The sequence below is a fragment of the Symphalangus syndactylus genome, chromosome 20, assembly GCF_028878055.3.
Source record: "Symphalangus syndactylus isolate Jambi chromosome 20, NHGRI_mSymSyn1-v2.1_pri, whole genome shotgun sequence".
In the NCBI taxonomy this organism is placed as follows: domain Eukaryota; kingdom Metazoa; phylum Chordata; class Mammalia; order Primates; family Hylobatidae; genus Symphalangus; species Symphalangus syndactylus.
Window position 1 is genome coordinate 49,442,711 of NC_072442.2, and position 16,563 is coordinate 49,459,273.

At 48.8% G+C, this 16,563-nt stretch overlaps 1 protein-coding gene across 1 annotated transcript; it reads left to right on the plus strand.

Annotated features, from left to right (window-relative positions):
- Positions 1-8,207: 8,207 nt before the first annotated feature.
- Positions 8,208-16,047, plus strand: LOC129469666 (intercellular adhesion molecule 5-like). The gene is made up of 7 exons (XM_055256453.1): positions 8,208-8,280; positions 10,254-10,508; positions 12,390-12,710; positions 12,962-13,240; positions 13,780-14,049; positions 15,388-15,630; positions 15,824-16,047. The coding sequence occupies exons 1-7, from the start codon at positions 8,208-8,210 to the stop codon at positions 16,045-16,047; spliced, it is 1,665 nt and encodes a 554-aa protein (XP_055112428.1).
- The last annotated feature ends 516 nt before the right edge of the window (positions 16,048-16,563 follow it).

The following is a 16,563-nucleotide window of genomic DNA, read 5'->3' on the forward strand; positions in this document are numbered from 1 at the left end:
TCATACCACTGCACTCCAGCACTCCAGCCTGAGCAACAGAGCAAGACTGTCTCCAAAAAAAAAAAAAAAAAAAAAAAAGAGAGAGAGAGAGATGCAGCTTCAGAAGCAGATAGCAAACAGCTCTCTAGCTAGAATTTCTCCCGCTTTTGTCAGGTTCAGCCAGCTTCTTTAACAGCCCCATATCCATGACTGCCTGGGGCAGAGCAATTATCCATTTGAAGGAATGATTTCTCCACTTCTCCGGGAAAACAGCCTTCACATAAAGAAATGGGTCAGCTGGAGCAAGCCCATTTGCTAAAAGTTAGCTGTGACAAATGTATAAAATTACTAGAACTTTTTTTTTTGGAGACAAGAATCTTGCTCTGTTGCCCAGGCTGGAGTGCAATGGTGCCATCTCAGCTCACTGCAAACTCCGCCTCCCGGGTTCAAGCAATTCTCCTGCCTCAGCCTCCCAAGGAGCTAGGATTACACGCACCCGCCACCATGCCCAGCTAATTCTTGTATTTTTAGTAGAGACCGGGTTTCACCAAGTTGAGCAGGCTGGTCTTGAACTCCTGACCTCAGATGATCCACCCACCTCAGCTTCCCAAAGTGCTGGGATGACAGGTGTGAGCCACCACGCCCAGCCTAAAATTACCAGAACTTTTAAAAAATGGCTTTTACCCAGTACAGCTATTTCTAATAAAAATAGATGGGACTGGGCCAGGCGCAGGGATCACGTGCAGAGGCATGGGGATCATGCCTATAATCCTAGTACTGTGGGAGGCCAAGGTGGGCGGATCCCTTGAGGCCAGGAGTTCAAGACCAGCCTGGCCAACATGGTGAAATACTGTCTCCACTAAAAATACAATAACTAGCCGGGCGTGGTGGCGGGCATCTGTAATCCCAGCTACTCGGGAGGCTGAGGCAGGAGAATCGCTTGAACCCGGGGGGTGGAGGTTGCAGTGAGCTGAGATGGGGGCACTGTACTCCAGCCTGGGTGACAGAGGGAGACTCCATCCTAAAAACAAAAAAAAGATGAGGAGGACATTACCACAAGTTATGTAATTTTCCAGTAGTCAGAAAGCTGGTAAGGTATTAAAGAGGGATTCACAGGCAGGCTTTTCTGGCTCCAAAGCTTCTGATTCTATCTGACTTTCTCCCTCAAATTATCAGTACAGAAGGAGGGAACAAGGCAGTGATAGTGTTACCCTAGACAGCCCGGCCTTAGCCCAAGAAGCCACTTGCTCAGAGTATAAAAAGAAAGATGCGGGTTGATGAAAGATTCTTGCAGGGCAAGAAATAGTTCTCAGAACACACACTGGACGCTAAAATTGCCAGTAATATTAGTAATTCCCCTGCCTGCCACCCCGACGTCCCCAAGAATGAGGCCTCTCCAAGTCTGTTACCCGATCCATAAAATGTGGGTAACAGCGGCCCCCTGGAGTGTGCCTATATTCGATGGTCGAAGCACATAATTGTCCTCCTGAAAAAATAAAAAATAATAATAATTTTTAAAAAACCCCAAATCCTCACATTTCACTGCACCAAGAAACTCAGCCCGCGGCTCGCGGTCAGGCCAAGGATTGAGGGAGAGTCAAAGGCCCAACAGGAAACCAGATGGGAACAGCTCAACGTGGTGTCAGGGTGAACGCTTTGGGAACTGCCCTCCAGAGGCTTCCCTCCAGGAAGACGTCTGGCATGGAAGCTGAGGAAGGGCGTCCCGGTAGGAGATGCAGTGGAGGGCCATTTCCTCCCTCACTCCATTTTTGCAACTGGACCCACAGCTCCCGGCGCGGGTGAGAGGGGGCGCAGGCACATTGGGTGGCAAGCAAGAAAGGGACGCTGGGGGCTCAAGCGTGTTATTTGCAAGCGAAGTGGAGGGAAGGTATGGAAGCGCGGAAAGATGAGCAAAAAAGAAAAAAAATAAAAAGGCTAGGCGCGGTGGCTCATGCCAGTAATCCCAGTACTTTGGAAGGGCGGATCACCTGAGGTCAGGAGTTTGAGACCAGCCTGGCCAACATGGTAAAACTCCATCTCTACTAAAAATACAAAATTAGCCGGGCGTGGTGGCGCATGCCTGTAGTCCCAGCTACTCGGGAGGCTGAGGCAAGAGAATCGCTTGAACCCGGGAGGCGGAGGTTGCAGTGGGCTGAGATCGTGACACTGCAGGCCAGCCTGGCGACAGAGCGAGACTCTGTCTCAAAACAAAAAACAAGAATTTTTGCAAATTATCCATTGTCAAAACCCCGCCAAACACATCTCCCAGCCCGCCAGGGAGCAGCTAGCAGAGGCCCCAAGCTCGGCCAAGCGAGCCCGGATGTCCAAGGCGGGAACGTGGCTTCGCGCGCAACTCTCTGAGACGCGGGCCGGCTCAGGTGTCCGGGCCGCACCACGAAAACAACAGCCACAGGGGAGAACAACCTCTTCTTTTCCTCATACAGCCGAGCTTTGCTGCAAACGATCCTTTCCTTTTGTTTCCACATTGCGTTATTCAGAAGTGGTTATGCGGCGCCAAACACGCGCTTCCTGCCCCATAGGATTGAGCCTTGCCCACCCTCATCTTCCCCGCGCTCCCCTCCCGTCGTTGTAGCTTCCTGCCCGCTCCTCTCATCTCAGCCAACCCTGCTGAGCTTTCGCGTGGGCGTCACGAGTTTCTAGGCAGATCAGGAAAATCCGCTCTCCAGCCGCACCCTCGCGCTCCCCCGTCTGGCGGTGCAGAACAAATGGTCTGAGCGCTTGGCGGGCGCCTCAGAGCGGAGCGGGCGAGGCCGAGGAGCGGAGGCCGAAGCCGTGAGGAGCGGCCCCGCGAGGGCGAGGGGCGTGCGAGCGAGCGGCCGCGGCTCGGTGAGGGTTTCGGTCGTGTTTTCCTTGGCCGTCGCCGGAAGCCCGGAGAAGCCGGGTGGAAGTGCTTTTTGAACGCGTTCTCACGTGTGTTAGGGATCGTCCTCCTGGAAGAGCCTTGATGGCCACGCGGTGTCCTCGCCCCTCTTTCCGCTGGACCCGAGGCCCCTTCCCAGCAAGAGCTGGCCTGGTGCCCGGTATCCACGCGGGGGGCAGCAGCCCTGCCACAAGGATTGGTACCCATCTATCTAGTGCGTTGGTTCGTGCATTCACTTGTTCCTTCATGGTCGTTGAACGCCTGTAACGTTCCAGGTGCTTGGGATCCATAAGTGAATAAAACCAAGGGCCCTGCCTTCCTGGGACTTACAGTCCAGGGGAGACAGAGCCGCTGATTTCAGGTCTCATCAGTAAGTGACAGGGTGTTAGAGGGCGATAGTGCTGCGGAAGGGAAAGCGGTAGGCATGCAAGGGGTGCTGCGGTGAGGGGCGTGGTCAGGGAGGGCTGGGAAGCCCGTGGTCAGCGCAGGCCGCATTACAAAGAGACTGAACTGGATAGAGGAGTTTTTGGGGAGAAGGAAGATAATTCCACGCAGATAGAGGAGAGAGTGCAAAGGCCCAGTGTGACTTGTATTTATAAGGAACAGCGGCCGGGCATGGTGGCTCACGCCTGTAATCCCAGCATTTTGGGAGGCCAAGGTGGGCGGATCACTTGAGGTCAGGAGTTCGAGACCAGCCTGGCCAACACGGTGAAACCCCATCTCTACCAAAACTACAAAAATTAGCCAGGCGAGGTGGTGCGCGCCTGTAATCCCAGCTACTTAGGAGGCTGAGGCAGGAGAATCGCTTGAATCTGGGAGGCGGAGGTGGCAGTGAGCGGAGATCGGGCCATTGCACTCCAGTCTGGGCAACAAGAGCAAACTCCGTCTCAAAAAAAAAAAGGAAAGAAAGAAGACAAAAGAGAAAACAGCAAGAAACCCTTGAATATGAAAATATGAATGGAAGGCAAGAAAGAAGGAAGGAGGGAGGGAAGGAAGGGAGGGAGGGAGGGAAAGAAGGAAGGAGGCAGGGAGGGAAGGGAGAGGGAGAGAGGGAGGGAGGAAGGAAGGAAGGGAGGAGGGAGGGAGGGAGGAAGAAAGGGCAGCAAGAAACCACTGACTGAATGGAAGGCGAGAATCCCAAACTTGGACGCGAAGTTTAGTTCACACGCGTGGCCAAAGCAATCCAACAGCATGCGTCCCCACCCTCCTCTCACTGCCTACCCCTCTCCTGCAGCAGACCTCCCAGTGGCTGGAGTGCAGGCCAAGACTTTCAGACAGTTTAAACCTTTTTTTTTTTTTTGAGACAGAGTTTTGCTCTGGAATGCAGTGGCGCAGTCTCGGCTCACTGCAACCTTTGTCTCCCAGGTTCAAGCAATTCTCCTGCCTCAGCCTCCCGAGTAGCTGGAATTATAGGCGCCCACCACCACGTCCAGCTAATTTTTGTATTTTTAGTAGAGACAGTGTTTCACCATGTTGGCCAGGCTGGCCTTGAACTCCTGACCTCAGGTAATCTGCCTGCTTCTGCCTCCCGAAGTCCTGGGATTACAGGCATGAGCCACCACTCCCAGCCTCAGTTTAAATCTCTAATTTGGGATATAATCCGCAGAATAAGCAAAAGGAATTCCAAAATAAATTAAAAATAATTTCTCCTTGGGGTTACTGCTTTCTTTCTCCTTAGCAAGATAAATGCAAAATTTCGTGTTTCAGAACCTGATCATAATGTGCTACGTGAAAACAAGGACGAAAGATTGGAGCTATGGGGATAGTGGGGTAAGGGCAGGGCATGAAACAACAAAGAACAAAGTATGTGTCTGTATATGGGTATGAAAACAAAAACAACTCGCCCAGGACTGTTTTCTTAAGACTCTTTACGGGCATAGAGATAATACTAATAGCAACTACAAAGAAAAACCGATTAGCTTGGCTTATAGTAATGAGCAATGGGAATTTTTTTTTCCTTTTTTTGTTTTTTTTGCTAAGACTGTAAAAGCAGAACATAGTCTATGAGATACAAACTGACAGCAGTGCAGCCAGGCATGGTGGCTCACGCCTGTAATCCCAGCACTTTGGGAGGCTGAGGTGGGTGGATCATGAGGTCAGGAGATCGAGACAATCCTGGCTAACACCGGGAAACCCCATCTCTCTAAAAATACAAAAAAAATTAGCTGGGCGGGGTGGCACGTGCCTGTAGTCCCAGCTCCTTGGGAGGCTGAGGCAGAATCGCTTGAACCAGGGAGGTGGAGGTTGCAGTGAGTAGAGATTGCACCACTGCACTCCAGCCTGGGCAACAGAGAAAGACTCTGTCTCAAAAAAAAAAAAAAATTGATAGCAGTGCTAGGCTATGCAGAAGAAGGTAACATCAGGTCAGGTGCAGTGGCTCACACCTGTAATCCCAGCACTTTGGAATGCCTAGATGGGAGGATTGCTTGAACCCAGGAGTCTGAGGCTGTGGTGAGCTATGATCACACCACTGCACTCTAGCCTGGGTGACTGAATGAGACCCCATCTCAAGAAAAAAAAAAAAAAAAAAAGGCCCGGGCACGGTGGCTCATGCCTGTAATCCCAGCACTTTGGGAGGCTGAGGCAGGCGGATCACAAGGTCAGGAGATAGAGACCATCCTGGCAAACATGGTGAAACCCCATTCTACTAAAAATACAAAAAATTAGCCGGGCGTGGTGGCGGTCACCTGTAGTCCCAGCTACTTGGGAGGCTGAGGCAGGAGAATGGCATGAACCCGGGAGGCGGAGCTTGCAGTGAGCGGAGATTGCGCCATTGCACTCCAGCCTGGGCGACAGAGCGAGACTTCGTCTCAAAAAACAACAACAACAACAACAACAACAAAAAGAAGGTAACATCAGCAAGCTACAGAGATGAGTAAAACAGGAGTTCTTGGATTAATCTCTAAGGGGAATTGTTTGTGACACTGTGGCCCCATTAAAGCACACATAATCTGGATTTATGTTATAGATTTAAACATCACAAGATCTACACATTGGAGAGTGTAACTGCTGGATTAGTTCTAACTGCTTCTACTCCGCTAATAACGGGGTATCAAGTTATTTTACAGGCACAGAGCCAAGAAGTTGCAAGTCATACAGTCAGAGCATGTGCAGAAAGGGAGACTTTGACCTCAACTAACCGAGGAACTAAAGTCTTGCCCCTCAGCAGAACCAAAAGATTGGGACATGGCTGGAATTTGAGCATGGGAACACGTTCAAAAGCAATGGGTCCAAGCCCAGGAATGTCCAGTGATAAGACCCTTTACCATATCTTACCATAAGTGGTACTGTTTGAAGTCCTTCGGATCAAAACCTGTCCTGCCAGCACTTCCACCTATGCCCACGTCCTCCCTCACCCTTAAAATTTGTTCCAGACTCCAGATTGAAGAGACATATTTGAGCCTGTCTTCTTGCTCAGCCACCTTGCAATAAACTTTTATCTCTACAAAAATCTGGTGCTTCAGTGTTTGGCTTTACATTGCCTGTGGGCAGACAGACCCGGTTTGGTTCGGTAGCAAAGAGGAGAGCTTGCTTTATTTATTTATTTATTCTTGTCAAGGTCTTCCTCTGTTGCCCAGGCTGGAGTACAGAGGTGTGGTCATGACTCACTGCAGCCTCAAACTCTTTGGCTCAAGTGATCCTCCCACCTCAGCCTCCCAGGTAGCATAACCACACCTGGCTAATTTTTAAAATTTTTTTGTAGAGACAGGGGTCTTGCTATGTTGCCTAGGTTGCTCTCAAACCAGTGGGCTCAAGCAGTCCTCCCACTTTGGTGTCCCAAAATTCTGGGATTATAGGCATGAGTCACCGTGCCCAGCTTGATTTTTCTTATGTGACTTAAAAGCCAGTTCTAAATTACTTTCAGGCTGGGCATGGTGGCTTATGCCTGTAATCCGAGAACCTTGGGAGGCTTAGGTGTGAGAATCACTGGAGGCCAGGAGTTCAAGATTAGCCTGGGCAATATAGTGAGACCCCCGTCTCTACAAGAGCATTTAATAAAAAAAATTATCTGGGTGTGCTGGTGTGTGCTTGTAGTCCCTGCGACTCAAGAGACTGAGGTGGGAGGATTGCTTGAGCCCAGGAATTTGAGGCTGCAGCAAGCTGTGATCACACCACTGCACTTCAGCCTGGGCAACAAAGCAAGACCCTGTCTCAATATATAAATAAATAATTTCAAGAAAGGTTTTGAATAATTGTGTCATCACTGGAATAAGATGATAGCCTTCCAAAGTGGTTATTTTGAAGGGTAGCCTTCACTTGGGAGTATAATTTTTCATATGCCTGTTATCCCTGTATTTAAAAAAAGAAACTTTCAGACCAGCATAGAAGTGGAGTTAGAACTGTTCCAAACCCGCTGTATGAAAATTAAATACAAAATTGGAGGGTAGTCCTTCATTTATGGAACACCCAGAATATCATAGGCTCTGTGCTAGGTGCTGGAGACACAAGGTAAGTACACTAGAGCCTCTTACCCTCAAGGAATTTCTAGTATAGTGATGATTACATCACTGAAATAATTCACCAAAGTGAACTAATATATGCAACTTCAGAAATCTTGTTTGGCATAAAGTGAGGTAGAGATCACGTATAACAAGTAAGGGACTGTGAAGTCGGATAAGGCTAGTCAAGAAGCCTTTCTTAGAAGAAGTTAGCTTGAATGAGTTTTTGTTTTGTTTTATTTTTTTGAGATGGAGTCTCTCTCTGTCACCCAGGCTGGAGTGCAGTCGCACGATCTCGGCTAACTGCAACCTCCGCCTCCTGGGTTCAAGCGATTCTCCGGCCTCAGCCTCCCGAGTAGCTGGGATTATAGGCACCCACCACCACGCCTGACTAATTTTGTATTTTTTTAGTAGAGACGGGGTTTCACCATGTTGGCCAGGCTGGTCTGAAACTCCTACCTCAGGTGATCCACCCGCCTCAGCCTCCCAAAGTGCTGGGATTACAGGTATGAGCCACCGTGCCCAGCCTAAACTCAGTTTTTCATGTTTCCGTGCCAGCACCCTTCTATTGACTCAGTCTAATAGATGGAGGCAAACTAGTAAAAAGGTAAGTAGAATACAACTTATACAGGAATCTCGATAATATCGCCTCATCCTTTTTCATAATTTCCCCCATGTTTTTGCTATGCACATAAGCCAAACTGAAATAAATAGATATAATACAAGACATTCTTTTAGTACACCTTCACTGCTGATGTTTTTGCTGTAATTTTTCTAGACTAGTGAGGTTTCAGGAAAGGGACTGACTTTTAATATCAAATAAAAAATTTTCCTTATATATATATTTTTGGTCACTTTCTCCAGCATTGCTGTCTTTTTCTCTCCAGCCTTTGGCCCTTCTCATCAGGATGAAAACGCTTCTGTTTGGTGTCTGGGCCCTGCTGGCCTTGATCCTTTGCCCAGATGAGGCTATTTGGGAAAGCTTTTTAAACCAGTATGTGTCAGGACACAGGTAGCTGGTCAGTGAGGAAGGGCATGGGGAGTCCTGAGTGGGGTGACACTTCAGTGTTCATTCATCTGGACCTGGGGGAAAGATTCCCATCTCTTGGATCACTAGGACACAGAATCCTTAGGGTCTCTGGCTTGTATTTGGGATAACACTAGTTAATAGACTATCAGAGAGGACTCTCCCTAGGAAACATGCCTTCTCCTCTTGGTTCCCTTCTGCCCCAGGACTGCCTTGTGTTTCTCCTCTTGAGAATGTTTTTACTTCTTTGTTGTCACCATTTGTGTCATGATGAACTATAATAGGCTCTTGGTAGGACAGGACCTGTAGCTCAGGTACAAAAAGTGAGTTCTCCTGATGACAGGAAAGGAACAGGGGACTTAGCAGATAACACTGCTACAAGAGCTGTGTATTCCCAGAGGGGACTGGTATTGAGAGGTGAAGTAGGTGGTAGATATGGACTAGCTAAAGGGCACCTGTAGAGAAGCCTTCAGGACTTCCTGAAGTCTCCGTGCCCTTTACCTACATTAGGCATCTAAAATCCATCTGAGGCCAGGTGTGGTGGCTTGGCCGGGATGGTGGCTCACACCTATAATCCCAGCACTTTGGGAGGCTGAGGCAGGCGGATCACCCAAAGTCAGGAGTTCAAGACCAGCCTGGCCAACATGGTGAAACCCCATCTCTACTAAAATTAGCCGAGCGTGGTGGCACCGCCTGTAATCCCAGCTACTTGGGAGGCTGGGGCAGGAGAATTACTTGAACGTGGGAGGCGGAGGTTGCAGTGAGCCGAGATCGCGCCATTGCACTCCAGCCTGGGCAAAAAGAGTGAAACTCTGTCTCAAAAATAAAATAAAATAAAGTAAAATAAAATAAAATAAAAATCCATCTGACATCTCCCACTGCATCAGAGATTTCCACAACAGACGAAATTTGTAAGCATCCAAAACATCCATTCCCTTAGTGCCAAATCAAGATGGAATGGTCTCACTCTGAGAAGAGGCATAAAGAAGAGGCATGGGAAATGAGTGACCGTGGGAGTTACCTGCAGGCCAATGGATCTGAGAATTTGGTGTGCATAAGGGTCACCGGGAGGCTTGTTTTATTCCTTAGCATATTTTCAGGTCCCACCTTCACAGATTTGAAACCATGCACTCTGAGGTGGAGTTGGAATCTGCAGTTTACAAGCATTCAGGGTGATTCTGGCAAAGGGAATCCTTAGCCATATTTGAGAGAGGCACTGCTTTCAGGGATAAGTAATGAAGTTTGAATCCTGTGAGGGTCCACAGCAGCCTATCATGGGGAGCTTTCAAGAATTCTGAAAGTTTAGGAAGATATTGGTTTCCTGGGCATAATTTTTTTTAGCAACTCATAATTTCCATGGTGATACTAATAGAGAATTCAAGTTCTCAAGAAAGAAGATAGGTGGAGGGAATAGTGGTGGAATCAGAGCTAACTTGTTAACTACAGGTTTGTTTGTTTGTTTGTTTGTTTGTTTGTTTGAGATGGAGTTTTGCTCTTGTTGCCCAGGCTGGAGTGCAGTGGCACAATCTCAACTCACTGCAACCTCTGCCTCCCAGGTTCAAGTGATTCTCCGCCTCAGCCTCCTGAGTAGCTGGGATTACAGGCACACATCACCACACCTGGCTAATTTTGTGTTTTTAGTAGAGATGTGGTTTCTCCATGTTGGTCAGGCTGGCCTTGAACTTCTGACCTTGGGTGATCCGCCCACCTTGGCCTCCCAAAGTGGGGAGGATTACAGGTGTGAGCCACCGCGCCCAGCCAGTTACAGGTCTTTTGTCCTGTCTGGTCCTCTGAACATTTTTATTCAGGGAAGGTTTCCTGTTCTCTAACCTGGAACTAGATAGAATAGGTTCTGTATTTATTTGGGTCTCATGGTCCTCACCAGAGTCATTGGCATATGTGGTTCATATTTCAGGGGTCCGGGAAGAGTTGTTTGAGGTTTCTATTTGGCCAAATCAGGCCTTGGTAGAGTTTGGACAGTCCCTAGTGGTCAACTGCAGCACTACTTGCCCAGACCCAGAACCCAGTGGAATTGAGACCTTCTTAAAGAAAACTCAGGCGGGCAAAGGGCCTCAGTGGAAAGAGTCTCTTCTGGAGGATGTCACAGAGAATTCTATCCTGCAGTGCTTCTTCTCTTGTGCAGGGATTCAAAAGGACACAAGCCTTGGCATCACTGTGTTTCGTGAGTAAGGCTGAGGGCTGGGGGCAGGGGGATGGAAAGGAGGAATGGGGAAACATGAACATGTCTTATTTAGGGAAGGATGGGACAAATGTTTCTAATTAGGGGAGATAATTAAGGCCCTTAATAAATATTTCTGTCATACTGTAGGGATTCTAGATCCAATCACCTTTTTCATTTTTTTTTTTTTTTTGAGATGGAATCTTGCTCTATTGCTCAGGCTAGAGTGCAGTGGTGTGATCTCAGCTCACTGCAGACTCCACCTCCTAGGTTCAAGCAATTCTCCTGCCTCAGCCTCCCCAGTAGCTGGGACTACAGGCAGCCACCACCACGCCTGGCTAATTTTTGTATTTTTTTAGTAGAGACAGGGGTTTCACCATGTTGGCCAGGCTGGTCTTGGACTCCTGACCTGAAGTGATCTATCTGCCTCAGCCTCCCAAAGTGCTAGGATTACAGGCGTGAGCCACCTCAAGTCCAGCAAGTAGAAGTGAGCCTGGCCCACTTCTACTTCCCTTTGATGTAGGCTTTCTTCTGAGTTTTAAATTAGGAGCAGACCATAGAGAGCATCTAGGTATCTGTGCTTGAAAATGTCTTCAATACAGGAAACATACGCTAATAATGTTTATGGTTAAATTACCAAAAAGTATAAGATTAGGCTGGCCACAGTGGCTCATGCTTTAATCCCAGCACTTTGGGAGGCCAAGGCAGGAGGATCACTTGAGGCCAGGAGTTTGAGGCCAGCTTGAGAAACACAGTGAGACCTCTGTTTCTACAAAAAAAGTTTTTAAAATTAGCCAGGCATAGTGGTATGCACCTGTGGTCCTAGCTACTTGGGAGGCTAAGGTGGGAGGATCCCTGGAGCCTAGAAGTTCAAGCCTGCAGTGATCTATGATCACACCACTGCACTCCAGCCTGGGCAACAGAGTGGGATCCTGTCTCTTAAAAAAAAAGGTATAAAATTAATGCTGAATTGTTTGCTACAAGCTCTTGGAATAAACAGAGATTGGAGAGAGAAGGGTCTTTGCGAGCTGAGGCAGCCTTGAGAAAGCTCCTTGGTAGAGGAGGCTCCTGCACTGCCCTCCCCCAGGATGGTTAGGGTTTGAATTGAAGGGGACAGGTGAGGAAGGCCTTTCAGGTGGGCAAATAACATGGGCAAAGATATGGCCACGAAAGCAAATGTGGTCTCTGTGGGGTCAGAACTTGGTTAGCTATAGTTTGGTTTGTTTGTTTGTTTGTTTTGAGATGGAGTCTTGCTCTGTTGCCCAGGTTGGAGTGCAGTAGCGCAATCTTGGCTCACTGCAACCTCTGCCTCCCAGGTTCAAGCAATTCTCTGCCTCAGCCTCCCGAGTAGCTGGGATTACAGGCGCCTGCCACCACACCTGGCTAATTTTTGTATTTTTAGTAGAGACTGGGTTTCACCATCTTGGCCTGGCTGGTCTGGAACTCCTGACCTCAAGTGATCCGCTTGCCTTGGCCTCCCAAAGTGCTGGAATTACAGGCGTGAGCCACTGCACCTGGCCTGCTACGGTATAGATTTTGTGTGATGATAAGGAGTCCCCGGAAGCTGCTCTTGCCTCTGAAGCACCTCTGGTAAGAGATCAATGCTTTCCAGAATGGCAGCAACAGTCAAAGCAAGGGACCCTCCCTCAGCAGTCACTCTTCTTTGCTATGGCCATAGCCACTTTTGATGGGAAGAAGAAGAGCCAGAAGACTAACTCACCCCATCTAGGGCAGGGATGGCAGAAAGCTGACATTGCTGATCAGATGGTTTAAGGGTGGCAGTCACCTTCTGCGATTTGTATCACCTCATCTTCCTGTCCTATGCTGTTTCTTTCTGGAGAGGTGGGTGGCATGCTTATCAAGTCCTGCCTTTTTGTCTTAAAGAGCCACCAGAGCAAGTGATCCTGGAGCTGCAGTCTGCCTGGGTGGCTGTGAATGAAGCCTTCACAGTGAAGTGTCATGTGCCCAGTGTAGCACCCTTGGAGAGTCTCACCCTTGCCCTTCTCCAGGGTAACCAAGAACTGCATAGAAAGAACTTTATGAGCTTGGCTGTGGCCTCCCAAAGAGCTGAGGTCATCATCAGTGTCAGAGCCCAAAAGGAGAACGACAGGTGCAATTTTTCCTGCCGTGCAGAACTGGACTTGAGTTTGCAAGGTGGGAGGCTCTTTCAAGGCAGCTCACCCATCAAAATAGTCCAGATCTTTGGTGAGTCAGAACTCAAGTGCAGGAGGAATCCTGGGGCTCATCTTGCCTTGGCCTTTGGGACTAAGTTCTCACGGGGTTTAGGGTGAGGGTGTGAGAGTAACTGAGCTCCACCTTTGCTTGAGCTTTAAACTCACCCTGGGGAAGAGAGACATTTTAGCCCTACTCCCTTCCTACCTTGAAGGGTCCTGCATGATGTGTGATTTATCATGGCTTTTCTCCTTTCTCTTCTTGTCCTCACTTTTTTTTGGCAGAATTCTCTCAGAGTCCCCACATCTGGGTCTCTTCCCTTTTGAAGGCTGGGATGGCGGAGACTGTGAGCTGCGAGGTGGCTAGCGTGTTTCCACCCAAAGAAGTTATGTTCCACATGTTCCTGGAAGACCAAGAGCTGAGCTCCTTCCTTTCCTGGGAGGGGGACACAGCATGGGCCAATGCTACCATTTGGGCCATGGAGGCTGGTGATCAGGAACTGTCTTGCCTTGCATCTCTGGGTCCAATGGAACAGAAAACAAGAAAGCTAGTGCATAGCTACAGTAAGTGACCTGGCTCTTCCTTTTTCATACGGGTTCTCTGCTGCTGAAAACACAGAGTAACGGGTTGGTGATTCGGCTGTAGATATCCCTGCTGCCCTTTGCTGGGTATGCTCTCAAGTGAACATGAGTCTTCATCTTTCTCTGGTAAATGCAGGCAGATTGGGGACATGTATTTCTACAGTAGTTCTTTCCAGCCTTCATCCCCAGTTTCCTTAGGCTGTCCTGCTTACAGAGTGATTGTGGATGCCCTGAACTACTTCTTAGGAACACTTATTTGAGGTGAGGAGGAAAGCTATAAGATGAAAAGACATCTTGAAGTCCTTGCAGCGAAGCATAGCTAAATGCATGCATGCATAAAAGAAGCTCTCGAATCCCCAAACCACCTCATTATTTCCTTCAGCTTTTACAGAAGAAGCAATGGTATCCAAAGTCTTTCCCTTGTTGTCTGCCTTCCCAAGGGCTTTTATCAGCAGCAAGAGTGCAGAAGTGTCTGCTAATTTTGAGAAATGTGTCTGGTTCTCCTTTTCCTTTCCTTACAGGCTTCCCTCCACCAATCCTGGAGCTAAAAGAATCATACCCATTGGCAGGGACCGACATTAATGTGACCTGCTCAGGGCATGTATTAACATCACCCAGCCCTACTCTTCGGCTTCAGGGAGCCCCAGACCTCCCTGCCCCTGGGGAGCCTGCTTGGCTTCTACTTACTGCCAGGGAGGAAAATGATGGCCGAAATTTCTCCTGCGAGGCCTCTTTGGAGGTGCAGAGTCAGCGTTTGATGGAAACCACTGTGATCCAGCTCCACGTCCTATGTGAGTGGAGGCCTGATCTTTCTTGTCAAAATAAGGATTATTATTTTCCCATTTCTAGAGAGCTTCTTGGCCAGCAGTGCTTCATTATTAGAGTTGCCATATTTTTCTCATAAAAAAAAAATCAAAGGAGAGAATAAAAGGAAAGCTCTCCAAGCTTACCTTACTCCTGGGAAAGCGAGTGGGGAACCAGATGAGGGGAAACTGGGAACATAAAGGAAAGGGGTTAAAGTGATCAGGCAACATTAGTTGAAGGTCGATGGCCGAGGATAACAAAGGAAGTGATAGTGGGAGTTTATGCTGAAAAGGGAAATTTCCAAAAATTCCATATACAAATTTCTATTTTGAAGAGTAGAGAAAATAGGCCAGGTCCAGTGGCTCACGCCTGTAATCCCAGCACTTTGGGAGGCCGAGGCGGGTGGATGGCTAGAGGTCAGGAGTTCGAGAGCAGCCTGACCAACATGGTGAAACCCCGTCTGTACTAAAAATACAAATATTAGCCGGGCATGATCATGGGCGCCTGTAATTCCAGCTACTCAGGAGGCTGAGGCAGGAGAATTGCTTGAAACCTGGGAGGTGGAGGTTGTAGTGAGCCGAGATCACGCCACTGCATTCTAGCCTGGATGACAAAGCGAGACTTCATCTCAAAAAAAAAAAAAAAAAGAAAAGAAAAGAAAAGAAAAAATCCTCATCTCTGAGTTCACCACTACCTAGCTCCTTACCCACTGAGAAGCAAAGGTGGGAAGCAGGGGCCCCAGGGCCACCGCGGACAGAGCACGGTTATCATTTAGTCCAAATCGGTAAAAACACCCTAGGTTTTGGCGGGGCGTGGTGACTCACACCTGTAATCCCAACGCTTTGGAAGGTCAAGGTGGGCGGATCACGAGGTCAAGAGATCGAGACCATCCTGGCCAACATGGTGAAACACTGTCTCTACTAAAAATAGGAAAATTAGCTGGGCATGGGGGCATGTGCCTGTAGTCCCAGCTACTCGGGAAACTGAGGCAGGAGAATTGCTTGAACCTGGGAGGTGGAGGTTACAGAGAGCTGAGATCGCGCCACTGCACATACTCCAGCTTAGCGACAGAGCAAGACCCATCTCAAAACAAACAAACGAACAAAAAAAACCCCCTAGGTTTCATCTGGGACTCCCTGCCCATAGAGAAGGTGTGAAAGAAGAGTTGGCTCAAAGCGGGGAACTGCTAGTGCTCCCTTGGGAAGGAAGGCTGTTGGGTGGGGGAGACAGCATTTGGGTGAGGGGAAGAGAGGGAGCAGGGGGTGAAGGTAGGGAGGGAGTGTGGTACACTGAACTCAGCTCTTTGGGAAACTCTGTTTTTACAGACAAGCCACGGTTAGAGGAATCCAGTTGCCCTGGCAAACAGACCTGGCTGGAAGGGCTGGAACACACGCTCTCCTGCGTCCCAAAGGGAAAGCCATCTCCAGCCTTGGTGTGTACCTGGAATGGGGTGGTCTTTGACCTTGAAGTGCCACAGAAGGGAACCCAGAACCACACTGGAACCTACTGCTGCACAGCCACTAACCAGCTGGGCTCTGTCAGCAAAGACATTGCTGTCATTGTTCAAGGTAACCTTTGCTGCCCTGCTGCCAGGCCCAGGATGCAAACCCCTCAGGGGTTTGGGATTCTTATCCAAGCATGAAAATAAGAAAGATTCTACTAGGTTGGGAAGAATGAGACTCAGAAGTGGGCCTGGTGGGCTGGGGTGGGTGATTCTCATACTCTCAGACTCTCCTAACTCTGTCTTCTGTTCTTGGGCAGGACTGGATGAAGGAGTCAGCTCTACCCGCTTTGTCATTATTACCGTTGCCCTTGGAGTGGGTGTCTTCACCATAGCACTGTGTTTCAGCTATCGGCCCTGCAACGTGGACAGGAGGAAATTGCTCTGTAGGCAGAAAGAGGAGGACAAAGAGGAGGAAAGCCAGTTTGCTGTTCAGGAAGAGAAAAGTACAACTCATATAATTGACAGCTATTTGACTGAATGAGACTTCTGCTACTCTGGTTTCCCAGGGAGGGAAGAAGGGATAGAGGAGAAAGGAAGAAACACAACGGCAGGCTGCATTCCCCTTTGTGTTTTTCTGTCTTGTAAAACAGTATTTCAGGCCCCAAGCCCCATGTCCTGTGTGTCCAATATGTCCACAAGCTCACCTTTCTCTCTCTCTCTCTCTTTTTTTTTTTTTTGAGGTGGAGTCTCACTCTTGTCGCCTAGGCTGGAGTGCAATGATGCGATCTCGGCTCACTGCAATTTCAGCTTCCCGGGTTCAGGCGATTCTCCTGCCTCAGCCTCCCCAGTAGCTGGGATTACAGGTGCACACCACCACGCCTGTCTAATTTTTGTATTTTTCGTAGAGATGGGATTTCACCATGTTGGCCAGGCTGGTCTCAAACTACTGACCTCAAGTGACCCGCCCACCCCGGCCTCCCAAAGTTCTGGGATTACAGGTGTGAGCCACTGCGCCCAGCCACCTTTCTCTTTAGAGCTCACTCTAGTCATTAGGAAT

Excerpts from the sequence above, each read along its gene's own strand:
- LOC129469666 (XM_055256453.1), top strand. The coding sequence starts at position 8,208 with ATGAAAACGCTTCTGTTTGGTGTCTGGGCCCTGCTGGCCTTGATCCTT. Across the intron at positions 10,509-12,389 it reads CCTTGGCATCACTGTGTTTC|AGCCACCAGAGCAAGTGATC; the intron begins GTGAGTAAGGCT and ends TTTGTCTTAAAG. Across the intron at positions 13,241-13,779 it reads AAAGCTAGTGCATAGCTACA|GCTTCCCTCCACCAATCCTG; the intron begins GTAAGTGACCTG and ends CTTTCCTTACAG.